The sequence below is a fragment of the Cygnus olor genome, chromosome 1 (assembly GCF_009769625.2).
Source record: "Cygnus olor isolate bCygOlo1 chromosome 1, bCygOlo1.pri.v2, whole genome shotgun sequence".
NCBI classification, from domain to species: Eukaryota; Metazoa; Chordata; class Aves; order Anseriformes; family Anatidae; genus Cygnus; species Cygnus olor.
The window spans coordinates 95,351,425-95,366,077 of record NC_049169.1 but is presented as its reverse complement, the minus strand read 5'-3'; the positions used below and the strand labels follow the sequence as shown (position 1 = coordinate 95,366,077).

Below are 14,653 nucleotides of genomic sequence, written 5' to 3'. Positions count from 1 at the left end.
TTGGGCAGTCATGTATCTTGGTGATTTTGTGTATGTGGATACAAGAGTGTGAGTGAAGGAGAAGTTTAAAAACTCAGTCCCCTCCAATAATGCTTTGCACCGACACGTGCAACACTGTGAAAACTGGCACTGCAGAAAACAAGCATCGCAACACATACCTTTGATCAAAAACAATACTATCGTTCTTCTGCAATCCTCTTGAAAGAGATATAAAACATTTTTCTTTCATTGGAACTCTCTGCCCTCTAAGATAGATGGATTCTAGATGACAGACCTCCTACCTCACGTTGAATTTCCCAACATGAAGCCTTTTCCAAGTTCCCTGTGCTGTATCAACAGTAATAAAGTACTTACTGAAAACACAGGACTAACATCCTTGCTTATGTAGTTTCTGTGGCTAAACTATTCCCCATAGACTGTTTCAAGAGCAGTTGCGCAGTCTTTGCACCATTTCTTTAGGAACTTGTTGAACAGAAATAGTGCAACACAGTCAATAAGGCTTGATTGGTGAAAGGTACTCTGACACCATTGTGTTTGTTATCTGTCACAGGAAAGAGGGATGCACAGGCAATGCTGACGGGCACAGGTGACGACTCCTTGTGTGCTGTGGTAAAGCCATCCTAATGCAAGATCTTAAAGTGTTCTTTAAGAAGTAATCTTAAAAAAAAAAAGTAATAAGTTAATAAAGTAATCTTAAAGCGTTAAATAAAGGGTGAAGAGCAGCAAACTGCACATTTATCCTGAATTGCTTTAAGGCCAGCAACTTCAACTGTAGTATTTTTATAAGCTTAATTCAGCTGCTAGAGTACTTTCAGGGAGAGGAAGCAGTAGGTGTCTTTAATACTTCCAGGTCTATTTTGGCTTCTTCTGAAGTAACTGACACAGACCCTGCTCAGTGACAGTACCCTACCCCTAGATGGATCACTGTCCTCTGTTGGGCTGCTAGTTCATGTTCTCAGGAGACATTACCTTCACTACTGCACTCAAACTCTCTGGTACACCATCTCTGTCACACCTTGAGGAAACAGTGTGATGAATAAAAAAATTTATTGTTGCTTTGTCATATAAAATGCATACAGCCACAGTTACAAGGTAAGGGGGCATAAAAGAACTGAACAAAAGGAACATGACGTAACAACATAGTATTTTAAAATAAGGAGCAACAGGAATCTTGTCTAAATGCCTTTTCTTGTGGTATGTCCCTTCCACATCTTCATCCCACGCTGGCATTAGCATAGCCTGCTATTTGACCAGTGCCAGGGCAGTTGGAAGGAATGGTACACTCGTCATCATCCATACACTATTACAGGGATGCCACCTTAATCCATACAGGTGAAAGGATGCACAAAACCTCTACAGCAGGAGATGGATTAAACACTTGCTCTTCTTTATGGCTCTCATGCCACAGACTAGGGCTCCTGAGGCAGGGGTTTTCCAGGCCAGGCTGAAGCAGAAGGTCCCTTGGCCCAGAAAATGTTCTGCACTGCAGGCAGTGGGGCAGAAGTATGTGCCCAGTCCCTTTGTGCCACTGAATACAGCGGCACTTCCAGTCAGTTCTTCTCAGGGACACCGATGCTGGCAGCAGCCACAAGGAGTCATGTACTAGGCTGAGGCAGGATCTCCCATCAAGGACCTGCATGATGGGACAATCACACCACCGGCATTTTCTGGGGGGAGGGGCAAGAGTCCCAAACAGCTGCTGAGCTTCCATATGGAGTTCTTCCACATGGAAAACCACCGCCGAATTACTGAAAACAAAGCTATCCATACTGGTCCTGTGAGGCGTTGAACGCCTCAAGCTCTCCTGTAACCTGAGAATGCACCAAGCCAATTAATTGAAAGGGATGTGTGAATAACATCTTTCTCTCCCAGCTAAATGCAAGATCTTCAAACGTCCCTTTAAATTCCCTCCAGGCAGGTAGGCATTTTACTACCTAACAGGTCCAGGTGACCCCGCTAACAGTTCAGTTTACACAGTCCCATTGGAAAAGGATGTAAGCTGCAACCTCCTCTATCTTCTCCAAACTCACTGGCCTGTCCTTGCATTTGCTGGGCCTTCAAGTGCCTGAGTGAAGATGAACTTTTTCAGCTGATCCAGTTTATTGTCTCTTAAGGCATCCCGTATGGCACCGAAGAAGCTGAAGTAGTGCTGGAAGTTGTGCATCATGAGCAGGACACCAGCCAGCAGCTCATTGGTCACGAGGAGGTGATGGAGGTAGGCGCGAGTATGCCTCTGACAGCAGTAACAGGTGCAGCCTTCCAGCAAAGGACCAAAATCGTCCTGGTATCTGAGGAGGAAGCAACGTTGGATTAACATCAAAGGTAAGACCCATTCAAGTAGCAAACAGTATCCAGTTATTACATGGCCTTTGCAAGGGACTTGAGCCTTGAGGGCCGGAATCTAGTTGCTTTAAGACACAGAATCACAAAATCATCTAGGCTGGAAGAGACCTCCAAGATCATCTAGTCCAACCTCTGACCTAATACTAACAAGTCCTCCACTAAACCATATCATGGAGCCAAGAGGCCACACATTTGAGTCAGAGGATAGTTTTGACTGCATCCCCACTAACAGCAGAGAGAAGCCTCATCTGTGCCTTCCCTGACAGAAGAGCTGCAGCACAAGACTCACCTCGCTAGCTATCAGTCCACAGAGGAGGAAGCTATCAGAAACAAGGATTTACCAATTCTGATATTCACAGAGCAGTATTCCCCTCTACTCCGAGATGCACTATTCTCACAAAATGAGGAGAAGGTGGAGCAATCAACAACCGAATGCTCAGCCTAGCAGCAGGTGTGAAAAAGAAGAAAGGGCAGGCCAAAGTTTTTGTGAAATATCCCAGAACTGTAGGTATCTCACTCTACAGGCACTCCAGCTGAGTCATAAAGCAGAGGCTCTGCCACTGTTTTAAATAAAATCTTGCATCTGAAAATGACTCAAGTTAGTTAGATGCAGAAGACCAAAAGGATCCTCAGACAGCCTTTGTCAAACTGTCTTTCAACTGGAACACTGCTAAGACCACAGTTTGCTGGATAAGCGGTCAGAAAATCTCTGGCCTGAGATCAAGCAAATTGCAGTGCTTTCAGCCATACACTGCTGCTAGGTATTAGTCTGGAACGATTGTCTGTCACTCTCCGTTCAATGTTTAGAAGTACTTTACTTTCCTCAACAGCTTCACGTTTTATGAAGTCTCCCATTGCACCATATGCAATCAAATACAGAGGATGAAATCATGGTATTTCCTGGTACAGCTGCACGTACCCTCCTCACAAGCTCACTTACCTTTCATCCTTCAGAAATATCTCAAATGGCGTCATTTCTGGGTCAGCTTTGGCGATTTCATCCTGGTCTTCTTCAGTGCCATTTTTCTCCAGGTCCTGGGCCCCATTTTGTTTTAAAACTGTTTTAAATAAAAAGACAACAGCCCTTTATCAACAGATAGAAAGGGCAGACGTGTAGCAACGCTACATTAGATATTTCTGCTGCTCTCTTGCCAGATGAAAACTCCTGCCACAACTTTCCACCTCCCTCCCATAGTAAGCTACTCTTTTTCTTTAATTATCATAGGTTAGTTAATACAAGTACAATTTTGGATGATTAAAACAGCAAGGGACAAGTGAAAACTGATCTATTAAATCTAATGAAGAGTTAGAGCTGAAATAACAGCACATTTTTTTGCTGCTCTACTGAGCTGAATTCTTAATAAAATGTCAAGATTATTTCCAGTCTGAACTGCATGCTCAATAGAAAGCAGTCACCTGAACAAATTGATTTTATTGAGATTCTGTTAGAATAGACAGGCAACTCATCTGCATTCAATCATTCTACTTTCCATGTTGTCAATCTCAAAGATTTAGATTATTTTTGTTGCTGTTTTTTTTCCCTAAGCAACCGAAATCAAACAAGCTAATAGCACTGATGCAGATAGATCAATGCAGAAGATGTAGATTCCATACATCTTCCTTTTCAGCAGCCTATCTTAAAAATAAAAAAAAAAAAAATCACCCCATAATTTTGTAGGTTTGCGTTTTTAGGCTTGTTCTTGAGTGGGAGATGTTTCTGGAAACATCAATATTATTACTGTTTGCACAATCCATGCCTACTGAGTGTTACACAGACAGAACAAAGAGGCTGTCCCTACCATAATCTTTTGGTTTAAGAATAAGGTGAGACGAGGTAAAGAACAACAAACAGAGAAGGGTTTAAAAAAAAAAAGCAGCAAGCACAAAGAAACGAGATGTTCTGTTCTATTCATCTGGTTTTGAATTATCCAGGCATGAAAAGAAGCTAGGTTCTACCTAGGAGGAAAAATGTAAAATATTTTTTTTTAATGTTAAAAACATTTACTAAGTCCAAAACAAGATGACTGCTTGAAACATGTTTAATAGATACTTTAGTGGTTGCTACACATGCTCCTATCTCAGAGCTTAATGAGGTAATGAGTTATGAACATCTTGTTTTTGTTCTGATATGACTGATGAATGCAAGAGCTGAGAGGGAAGCTGCCCAAAGAAACAGGGTCCCTAACTTTGGTCAGCTAGAAAGGAGAAGGGACTTTATTTTTAAAACAAGCACATATTCGGTTAAATATAAAGGTCAAGTATCATAGAACATCACATAAATAGGTCCAGCCTTTACTGCTAACACCAACAGAAAATTTGTCAATGGTGTCAAACAGTTCTAGTGAGGGCAGATAAACACAGTTAAGCCTACATAAACCTCTGTTCAGTAGGTGTTTCTGAAATCATTAAGCACATTTTGGCTAATCAGGCATTCAGGTCATAGGCTGAGACCTTAAGTTCCCCTCAGAGGTTTCACACCACAACATCGCACCTTCAAGAGCAATATTTGACAACTAAATTCCAAGTTTTCCTGTGGTTGCTGCACTTAAGGCCAAAACCCTCAAATGCAGACTCCTCCAAAACATGAATTATGCTTGTCACAGTACTGGCTGATAGGGAAACAGCCTACCTGCTGCTTCAGGATCTGGATGGTAATCATAGCCAAAAACCAAGGCACAGCCTCGCTCCGTCACTTGGAAGGGAAAGAAGCTCTCAAAGATGTCCACGCCCCTTTCAATGCACTCGAGCACCTCATCTGGTTTGCCCACGCCATGGATGATTCTGTAAGAGATGCACAAGACAAGCCTAGAATATCCTGAGCAGAAGGAAGCATCCATCATGTCTGAAGTGATTTGGGTCCTTTCACAACCACATAAATACATTTAAATTCAAAATTCACCTAAAAGATGAATTCAAAATTCACCTAAAAAATGCCTTTAGGCGCAGGTATTTTCCTTAGTCATGTATCTGCCCTAAGTAACTACAAGTTACCAGATATATGGACCTGTTTGTTTAGTAACTGCTCAGGAGACAGTCTAAAAAGACTCCATCAGGAGCAGCAGTAGATGGCTGGTCAAAGACACAAGTCCTTTGGGTGACAGACGGTTCTCCAGGCACTTGAACTACCTGGAAGAGAATATGCTAATGAGAAGCATCATTGGAAATGGAAAGAAGTTCCTTGCTTTTTTTCTTTCTTCCTCTCTGTACTCTGCCTACTCCAGCATACCTTTTCACCCTCACTGATGCGCACTTTATTCTACAAATAACGTCTCCGATTCTCTAAAACAAATGATTTACCCCCAAACCTGGGCTGCAACACCTACAGGGATATGGCATTAAGAGCCAGGAAGAGCCCAGCTGGATTGCCATCAGTGGTAATGGAGATCCTGCTGTTAGCCAAATTTAGCTGGTAGCTTCCCCGAGGCGTTGGTGAAGCAGACGGGAACAGAGCAGTGCCTGCTTGCCTGCAGGTGCATGGCTGGGCTGACAGCAGTAAAAGCTAATGTAGGGCAGTGATCTAAACAGATAATTAGGAAAATACACAGGGGCCAACAAATGAAGTCACAAGGTGCTGTTTTTAGTCATTTCTCTAAGTACTTGAATTAATTTGATGAGCACAGAATACGGATGGGAAAAAAATTACTGCATGAGTGTCTTCTGGTTTGGGCTCTTGTGAAAGGAAGAAAATGACACTCAATAGTTAAAATATTAGCTCGGCATACGTGATCAAAACCCTTGCTAAAACTTACCTTTGAACAGCTAAGGACAAAAGTTTGTTCTTGCAAGGGTTCTGCCCCTATTGAAAAGGAAAACTTTTACCAAGAGACTGCTGTATGTGAAAGGACCCTAAAGATTAAATACTTAAGATCATTTCTCCAACACAAAAAGCCGTTCCTTCCCAGGTGAAGCAGAGGAAATGTTTGCCTTCTAGAGAGTTTCATATCATGATGGAAAACACAGCTGCAAAACAGCTTCTCCAGCCAGAATGGCAAGGTTGATTCAAGCAAGCAGGACTGTCTGAAATTCACTTGAGGTATTTACAAGACCCCCTAAGGCACACCAGCTTTCTTCCTGCAAAGAGGTCAGAAACACTTGTCTTAACCAGACGAGCAAACCATCTGACAGATGAGGCAGATGCTCTGGTAGCCACAGAGGTTAGCTGAGCAGATTGGACTCTAATGCTCGGAGGGGATCTTTTTAAGAAGCTGAACCAGACAAGATGGCAACAACACAGCAAGCCTCCTAATTGTCAGGAAAATTCAAACCCCACGCACCACTAAGCATGAACAAGCTGCAGTACCGGGCCCACATTTGCATTTTACTTCCCTTTGAACACCGGCAGGTCAGAGCAATGCTCAGCTAGCAGAGGGCAGCACAGCTACAGAAAGACAGCGGGGCCTGAGTCTTTCTCTTTGGGAAACGATGAAAAAAGCACCCGCACAAGGGCAGCAGCAACAGAAGTAGTAAGAGCAACCCAGAACGCATACAAAAGCCAGCAAGCTCAACCCAGTCGTAAGAAACTCCTCCACCTCTGAACCACTAGCAAATATTAGCACACATTTTCTAGAAGCCTTTAGTTACTGTAAATCATTTGTAAGAGTCAGGAACACTGCCACTTCCATCCTGATTCTAGCATGGATCAGATGGGCAGAACCAAAAACTCAGAAGACGCTACAGTCCCCACGTTATGCCAAGCCAAGCAGGGAATGCAATTCTGGTTGGCCAGGCTGTACCAGCTCCGGTAATTCACAGGCTCACTCTGATTTTTTCTGAGAAGGGGCCACTGTAGAAAGGGTTGATAATTTTTTGTTCTAGCTGAACTTCCAGTAAACTACGTCCTCAGAGGCCAAACGCGAACAGCCCAGACATACCCTACCTATAGCTTGGCCTGAAGAAAATAAAAGACTTGAACTCAATTTTGATTGTTCTCCGAATGTGGGGAATATTAAAATCCACAGTGTAAGCACAGCTTGGTGCCAGTTATAACCAAAAATTGAAACAAGGGTTGAAGTCTGAAGACAGTGGTGGAATAGATGCAGCCTGGCCCATACACACAGTGCTGTGCAAGGCCGTGACTGTTTCCTACAGCGGTACCGCAAAGCAGCCTGTAGATGCTCCTCATAAAAGGAGGGACGGACTTCTTGGGATGTCGCCCACACAACTTACCTTGGTTTATCCTCTGGCAGCTCTGCTGTGACAGAAGCTATCAGTTTCAACTTTGTCTCCTTGGCCATGGCAGATCCCTGGAAGCCATCTAGCAGAAAGCCACCCACAGGTCGCTTGGCAGTCTCCCTGGCTGATCTGATCCTCTCTTCCAAGATATCTCCACCTTCAATTGCCCCAAACATTACACTTCCTTGTAGTTCCTGGCACAGAAGAAAGCTACAAGTGTTAGAGCTCTGCCAAAGACAAGCAAGATCCTACAGCCCAGACTCCAGATGCCTGCTACTTAAACCCCACATTCCCAGAACTTGGAAAACCAACAGCATTTCATCCCACGTAAGACAAGTCCTTAACACAGCACTGTGACATCCAAGGTAGAAATGGGATTAAGAGAGACAATGTTCTGTTCCTGGCCTTGACACTGACTGACTGAGAGTTTTAGTGCCTTTTTTCCACCTTACAACCACAGATCATTTCTGTACACCAGCTTTTTGCAGACATCCCCTCAGCACTACATGTGTCAGTGCAGAATACAAAGCAGGTGTCATTGTCCTGGCTGTGAGACACCAGAGCTCACACTTGATTGCCTTTCAGAGGATGCCAGTATCAGCTCCTGCAAGCACTTTCTTTTGTAATACAAACTTGGATGATTTGTCCCCTTTCACCAAAAGGGAAGTTAGTTTCAAGCCTCCTTGAAAAAATAAAGAATAGCACTGGCAAATCCTGGCAAGTCCTCCTTCACATGGAAATGAAGGGACTGCACAGCAAAAAGATGAGTTGTCTCAACCTGAATGAGAAAAATCCTACTTTGCCCGTGCAAATACAGCATGAGGGTTAAGTGAAAGAAATTCACTACAGTCCAAAAGCAGAATAAAATTAAAAAAAATGAATTCTCCCAAACTAGCAGATAATGGTGTCCTGTAGCAGGAGGCAAGTTATTATGAAAAGAAAATGGTAGAAGGAAAACCTACTGTTCTGATATACATATATATACTCACACATATATGTATACATATCTCAATCAGGTATTTATATGTATGACATCTTGGGGACCTTACCGGTGATTTCTCCAGCAGCTGAAGGCATACGTCCAGGAAGGAAAGCGACCTATCCACAGACTTCTTGGCCCTTTTCCTACTAACTTCCCCAGAAATGGTGTCTCCATCAGAGATGCACTGGAACCAATCTGGCTGGATAGCCCGCTGAATGTCCATGAACCTGGAAGCTGTTATTTCCATGCGCCCCGAGGTACCCCACACAGACACTGCCTGCCAAGAAAAAATAGGGATGAAGGTTTGTGCAAAGATTAACAGACCTGTTAACTTGGTGACACATCAGATGCTTGAACGACACTACATAAACTCCCCAGGAGCATGGCTCAGGTAATCAGCTGCCCTCGGCACAATGAATGAACAAGATAAGCGACCAAGGCAGGATTTCAAGGATACTCTTTGGTGAAACCATCACACATACTCAGCACAGCAACTTCTCAAGGTGTTTGGAAGTCTCTGAAACAGAGCAGCTGGGCTGGCCTATCATCACCAAAATCAGTGGCAGAATTGGGAAAAAAAATGAGAAAGAAGAAAAGATTTAATTGCCATCAAACTTATGTTTTCATCCCACGAAGAGCAGCAAAGGCTGTAATGGGAAATACAACTCACTAGTTTTTCTGTACACTATACAAAATGCAGCAGCAGAATTCATTTCCTCTTCCAAGTGCACAGACACACTGGGAAGAACACAAACACCTGTAAGGCAATTTAATCTTAGAATCCAATGTTATTTTAGGTCTCAAATTCAGCCACTTAAGGGACTGAAATATCAAATGCAAAAGAAATAGAGATTTCAAACCAAAAAGAATAAGATATAAGAAATATAAGATATAAGAAATGGCAGGCACTCTTTTGGATTGTAGTGTCTGTTCCGTGTGCACAGTGGCCCTCATTTTCCATCACTACTCCATACTGCCCTCATAAAAGATTTTAAAGCCAGACAAAGCACCTGCACAGAGAAGTTAAGGCACATGAACACATCTGGGCTAGCAGATGTCAACATTCAATCCACCAAACGTTCAAGTCCACACAGCGCTACTGGAACCACTGCAACAATCCACCATATTTCGTCCTATTCTGTGGAATCGATGACTAACCCAGAGTGCAGCTTGGCAGTTCCTTTCGTTATGTTGTTTTCAGACTTTTGACTCTGCTGCTCTAAAACTTTAAAGAGGCATTGAAGTAGGTTATGTATTGGGCTTGAGTTCTTTAGAAGCTGGTTATTTTTACCTGCAACCCCCTTATTTTTTTTTTTAAATGCAAAAAGGTCTGTCCATTCATCTCTCTCTCCTAATTACTTTTGGCCTCCCTCGCTATCTTGGTAACAGAGACAGACAGAAGTCTCTTAAGTAATATAATTTTTTTGTAAATTCCCCATTAAAAAAGCAACTTCAAAAGAGGGAGACCACAATTAGTATCTGCAGAGCAAGGACACAAAGTATAATAAAGTCTGGTTGCCTTCATACTGCTGTCCATGAAAAAAAAAAAAAAGCTTTAATAAATAAAGTAGCCATGCTGCTAAAGCCCTAGGTGGCTTAGAGACCTGATAAAGAACACTACACCATGATTATTTAAATCCAGCCTGTGCCAGGCTTTCTGGCACAGAATCTAGCAGAGCTTTCTGTCCATTGCTTTCAAAGAGCTTTCAGAAGTACTTGTCAGCACAGATCCAGCTGCAGAAAGACAACTCACTGGCCTTGTAACTAGGTGATGAAAGTCTGCACCAGCTTCCAAGAGAAAAAAAAAATTCAAACTCGCAGCACCCAGAAGGCTGCTCTAACATCACAGCTGCACAGCAGTGAAATGAGCTTCAGGCAATTCCTCCCCTGCAGAGGGACAAGACTCAGCCTGGTTCCTAGCAAGATAGTGCAAAAAAAACCTGTCTGGCAGAGGTTATCCTCTCTCATTCAAAGACCTGTTAACATACCCAAGCAGGCCTTGGTACTGACCACAACTAAGCAGGTGCCAGGCACAGCCCTTCCAGGCCAAAACTGTAGCAGACACCAGGCAGTATGTGGACTGTGTGGGGAATGCACACACTTGTAGGCTGAATCGGCAAAGGCCCACAAGGCTAGGCCTGAGATGTCTTCCTCCAGAAATACTAAGTTCTTCCCCTTTATGGGCCTGTAGCAGACTATAACCAAAGAGAGGGTTTCAGGTTTACTGCTTATCAATGGCATCACTTTAAGCTTGTTCAGCACGTAAGCCAGAACGCATGTATTCTCTTTTACTGCCATGTTAATCACAACAGCATGAGAGCCCAGAGCTCTCCTTCCAACCTGAATCACCACTTGACTACTCAGGAGCTGTTCTTACACTGCCAAGTAAAAAAACGTCCAGCTTTATTTAGTTGGAGGTATGAGCACGTAAGTGACATTCTTCTTAGTGCAGAAAGTTATTTTTCTATAACGTATGAATATCATCACCCTGTAGCACTCTAGGCACACCCACCCAGGTAAGGGGGACAGACGGACGGCTCTCGTTTGAGAACCTGAAGTGTACTCTTTCAAGTCTTCACAATTACTGTACCTTGTTAGTGTTGTAGCCAGATGGACAAGGAGCGACTGGGTCATGAAGGGAGCAGTACACCGCCGTGTCTGGCATACCTGGGAACATAGTGACAGAGTAGAGCTTCATGAACCAAAACAAAGCTAAAACAGAGGCACGTTTTGTGAATTTTCAAAAGGGAATAGGGTATCTTCCCACAAACAATCACACAAATCCTCCCCTGAAGTTCTTCTGCAGGACTGACTAAGAAACCACTGCTCAGTTGATGTCTCAGCACCAAAGACAGACAACTTTTTCCCCAGCTTTACTGACTAAAGAGAAGAGAGCACAGCATCAGCACAAACCATGAAATAACACCCATCAGTTCTGCAAGCTACATAGCCCCACTGAGGTTTATATATGTTTTTTCTCGATTAATACTCCTGCTACTGAAATTCACCAGCCACAGTAACTGACTCACTTGACCACTCAGCTGACACACTGTAGACATCTGACAACAGCCTGAAGCCTAGAATTTTAAAAGGAAGGACAACATATTGTGAGAAAACAGATCAGCTACAGACATGAGATTTATCATCTCTGCCAAACCAGAGTTTTCAAATGTCATACAGTAAGTTAAGACAGTAACGCCACAGTTTTCTCTTCAAGGATAGGCACTGAAATTAGTAAAGCTTCCAAGAAGTTTCAGGTAGAAGGGATTTTCAATTTTTCTTGATGGAATAAGTTGACGCAACGTAATCAACGTTTATCAGGAGCTGCATGCAAACTTCCTTTGGAAATCCAAGCCATAGCTTTGCCTGTGTAATGACTGAAATCAATGTCCAGATTTTTTTTTTTTTTAAAAAAAAAAGGTCTCAGTACATAGGACAAAACTCCTGAAGTTGTTTTTATTTGGTTTGTTTGTTTAATTTTTAACAATTTATGTGCAATTGAAACATACAAAACATTGATAAACATACCTCAGGTCTGATTAAAACTATTAACAACTCGGAAGTTATTTTTCTTGCACAGTCCAACAGATGTCTATGTTAAGAAATGTCCGTACATTACAAACATTAAACAGACACTCTACCACATCATGGGATTTACCATATACCCACTATAGCCTGAGACACCTACACAAACAGAGCATCCCAGAGAAGCTTGTTGACCTGGCTGATCATCCTCCATTTCTCTGAGCTACCTGCTCAGACAGAAATACTAACTCTGAATACAGATATTCACGCAAAATACCGATTTTACATTCACAGCACACTCAGGTTCCTTCCCCACCCGAGCCCACCAACAGCGATCTTGGTTACACACTGCATATGGTCAGGCCTTTACCCATCTGTAATGTCAGCCAGTGGAAAAACAAGACTGTGATGAACACAGGACCTGTGGCTTTGCACATCCTTAGCACCAAGGGAGAGGCTTCATTTGTGCTACAAGAATGGAGTACGGGGACTGACAAAGACTACAAAAGCTTGGCGCAGTAAGCTGAGGACTGTGGCATCATTGCTTGTTTTAAATGCAACTTATGGATAGTTGCATGCGTTCCTAAAACTGACCATTCAACGTGGAAAAACAGAAGGCAAGAACAGAAAGCAAGTACAGCCTGACTGCTAAACCAACAGGAATGAAGGACAGGGGGAAAATTATCTTCTCCCGCTGCTTGTTTAGCTCCTCAAAGCTCCTGCAAATCCACCACAGGTTGCTCCCCTAACATCCTCTCTGGACAGGAATAGATTGCAGCCAGAAGTGTCCACCAGATAAGACTGATTTGATGGGAGGGGTGCTTTGCCCCTTCTTCACACTGGATGAAGATTTTAAAGTTTTTTTTTCTCTTTAATTATTCCTCACACTGAATTAAGACTTCTTGATGGGTCAGATGAAACCAACTGCTTTATGATAATAAAAAAAAAGCCAGGCTGAGCAGATAGATATACAAAGGGAATTATTTAGACAGCTGTATGGGAAAGGCTGTTTTCAGGGCAATTTCTAGTTTTCTCTTAGAAGAGGTCAGAAATCTCACTTTGCAAGATTCACTTGCAGCAGTGTCAGGCCACGCTAACACCCCTCCCAGGTCTCGTCTCAACTTTTGATTTAAGCTCAGCGTAGTCAGTGCTGAAGCACCCTCAAGAAGATGGTTAGGGGCTGGTAAAGTGAAGCAAAGCAAAACTACGTATTTTTGTACTGTTTAAAGGATTTCTGGTCATACTACTGACAAAATACAATTTTAAGCCCTCGTTAGTGCCGCTTTGGGTAACAAAAAGCCTGAATGTGGAAACCCTCTGCACCTACACGCTGCCTAAATACGCACCCATGGCACCCACCTGCGCTCCCTCTCCCAAGGCACACACCAACACCCCCGTTACACAAACACCCCCGTTACACAAACACACCCCCATTACACTTTACCTACAAACTTCGCAGCTCCTTCCCTGTACTCTTCCAGCACCTCGTGGAGCTCCGCCCTGCACCCGGACACAAAAACAGGTAAATTACGCCAACAAAAACCAAACCGCCGAGGAAAACCGGCGGCTCCTGAGCTCCATCTCCCCCCGCAAGGTACTCACATGGAGGACAGGGTGAGCTGGGCCACAGGGGGCACCCCGGCGACCTCCCCGAGGGTGTCGCAGGTGAGGTGCGGCGCGGAGCCGCACCGCGTGTACAGCAGGCAGCCGGGCAGCGGCAGGGCGCCCGCCCCGCTCCGGCCCAGCCCCGCCAGCATCCCCAGCCGCCCGCCGCCCACCCCGCACAGCTTCAGCCGCATCCCGGGCCCGAGCAGGAGGAGGAAAAGGAGGAGGAGGAAGAGGAAGGGCGGCCGCCGCCGCCGCTCGCCCTCCTCTCCCCCCTCGCGGTGCACGCCGGGCGGCGGGCGGCCATGTCGCGGCTCTGGAGCTGGCGGCGCCTCACCGCTCCGGCCCGCCCGCAGGTCTGTGCGCGGCGAAAGGCTGTTTTATTTTATTTTTGTGCCTTGCGATTGGAATTTTGTGCTTGTCTTCCAGCCGGGGGTTGGCGCTGAGAGCGCTGGGCGAAGGTGCAGCGAGCCCCTCTCGCAGCTGGCTCGGGAGCGGGGTGCCCCTGGTTGTGCCCCAGAGCCGTGGGTCCAGCACGGGGCTCGCTGCTGGGTTGCCTTAGGTACCTCTGTCCTCCCACCCCAAACCTGCTCCCTGCGGCAGGTGGGAGACAGTGTGTGCCTCCTCATCACCCAGCTCCTGCGTCACCGGCTGCAGCTCGCTCTGGTTGCCCTACCACCGAGGGAAGATGCTCCACAGTTGTACGCCCTGTCTGGGGTGCGGGTGTTACGTTGAAACTCCGGTGACGAGTCAGGACTGTCTGCTTCTCGGAGAAATGAATATGGGGCAGAAAATCCTTTGGACATGCTGGTCAGCCTGGTTGTGACAAAACGCTGATACCAGCTTTCTTACTTGGTGGTTGCAGGGGACTAACTCAGCAAGCCTCTGTTCAGCCCCCAGGGGCTGGGTGTTTGCATTCTCCCAGCGTGTTCTCCAATCACTATGATTGGCAGTAATTGCCAAATGAATGCTCATTACTTAATCATTTCTAAGTGAAATTTCTCCAGTCAGTCAGAAGCAGTTGGA

General features: G+C 44.6%; 1 protein-coding gene across 2 annotated transcripts; it reads right to left on the bottom strand.

Moving 5' to 3' along the window:
• Window positions 1–1,030: 1,030 nt before the first annotated feature.
• Window positions 1,031–13,877, bottom strand: QTRT2 (queuine tRNA-ribosyltransferase accessory subunit 2). Of its 2 annotated transcripts, XM_040570744.1 has the most exons (8): window positions 13,625–13,877; window positions 13,467–13,522; window positions 11,088–11,164; window positions 8,565–8,774; window positions 7,510–7,709; window positions 4,973–5,124; window positions 3,284–3,401; window positions 1,031–2,288 (listed from the first exon to the last, which is right to left on the bottom strand). In XM_040570744.1, exons 1-8 carry the CDS (start codon window positions 13,819–13,821, stop codon window positions 2,027–2,029), a joined length of 1,272 nt encoding a protein of 423 aa, XP_040426678.1. In that variant the 5' UTR covers window positions 13,822–13,877; the 3' UTR covers window positions 1,031–2,026. The 2 variants fall into 2 exon arrangements, with proteins under 2 accessions (XP_040426678.1, XP_040426687.1); XM_040570753.1 differs by lacking the exons at window positions 13,467–13,522; window positions 13,625–13,877 and adding an exon at window positions 12,372–13,424.
• Window positions 13,878–14,653: the final 776 nt, after the last annotated feature.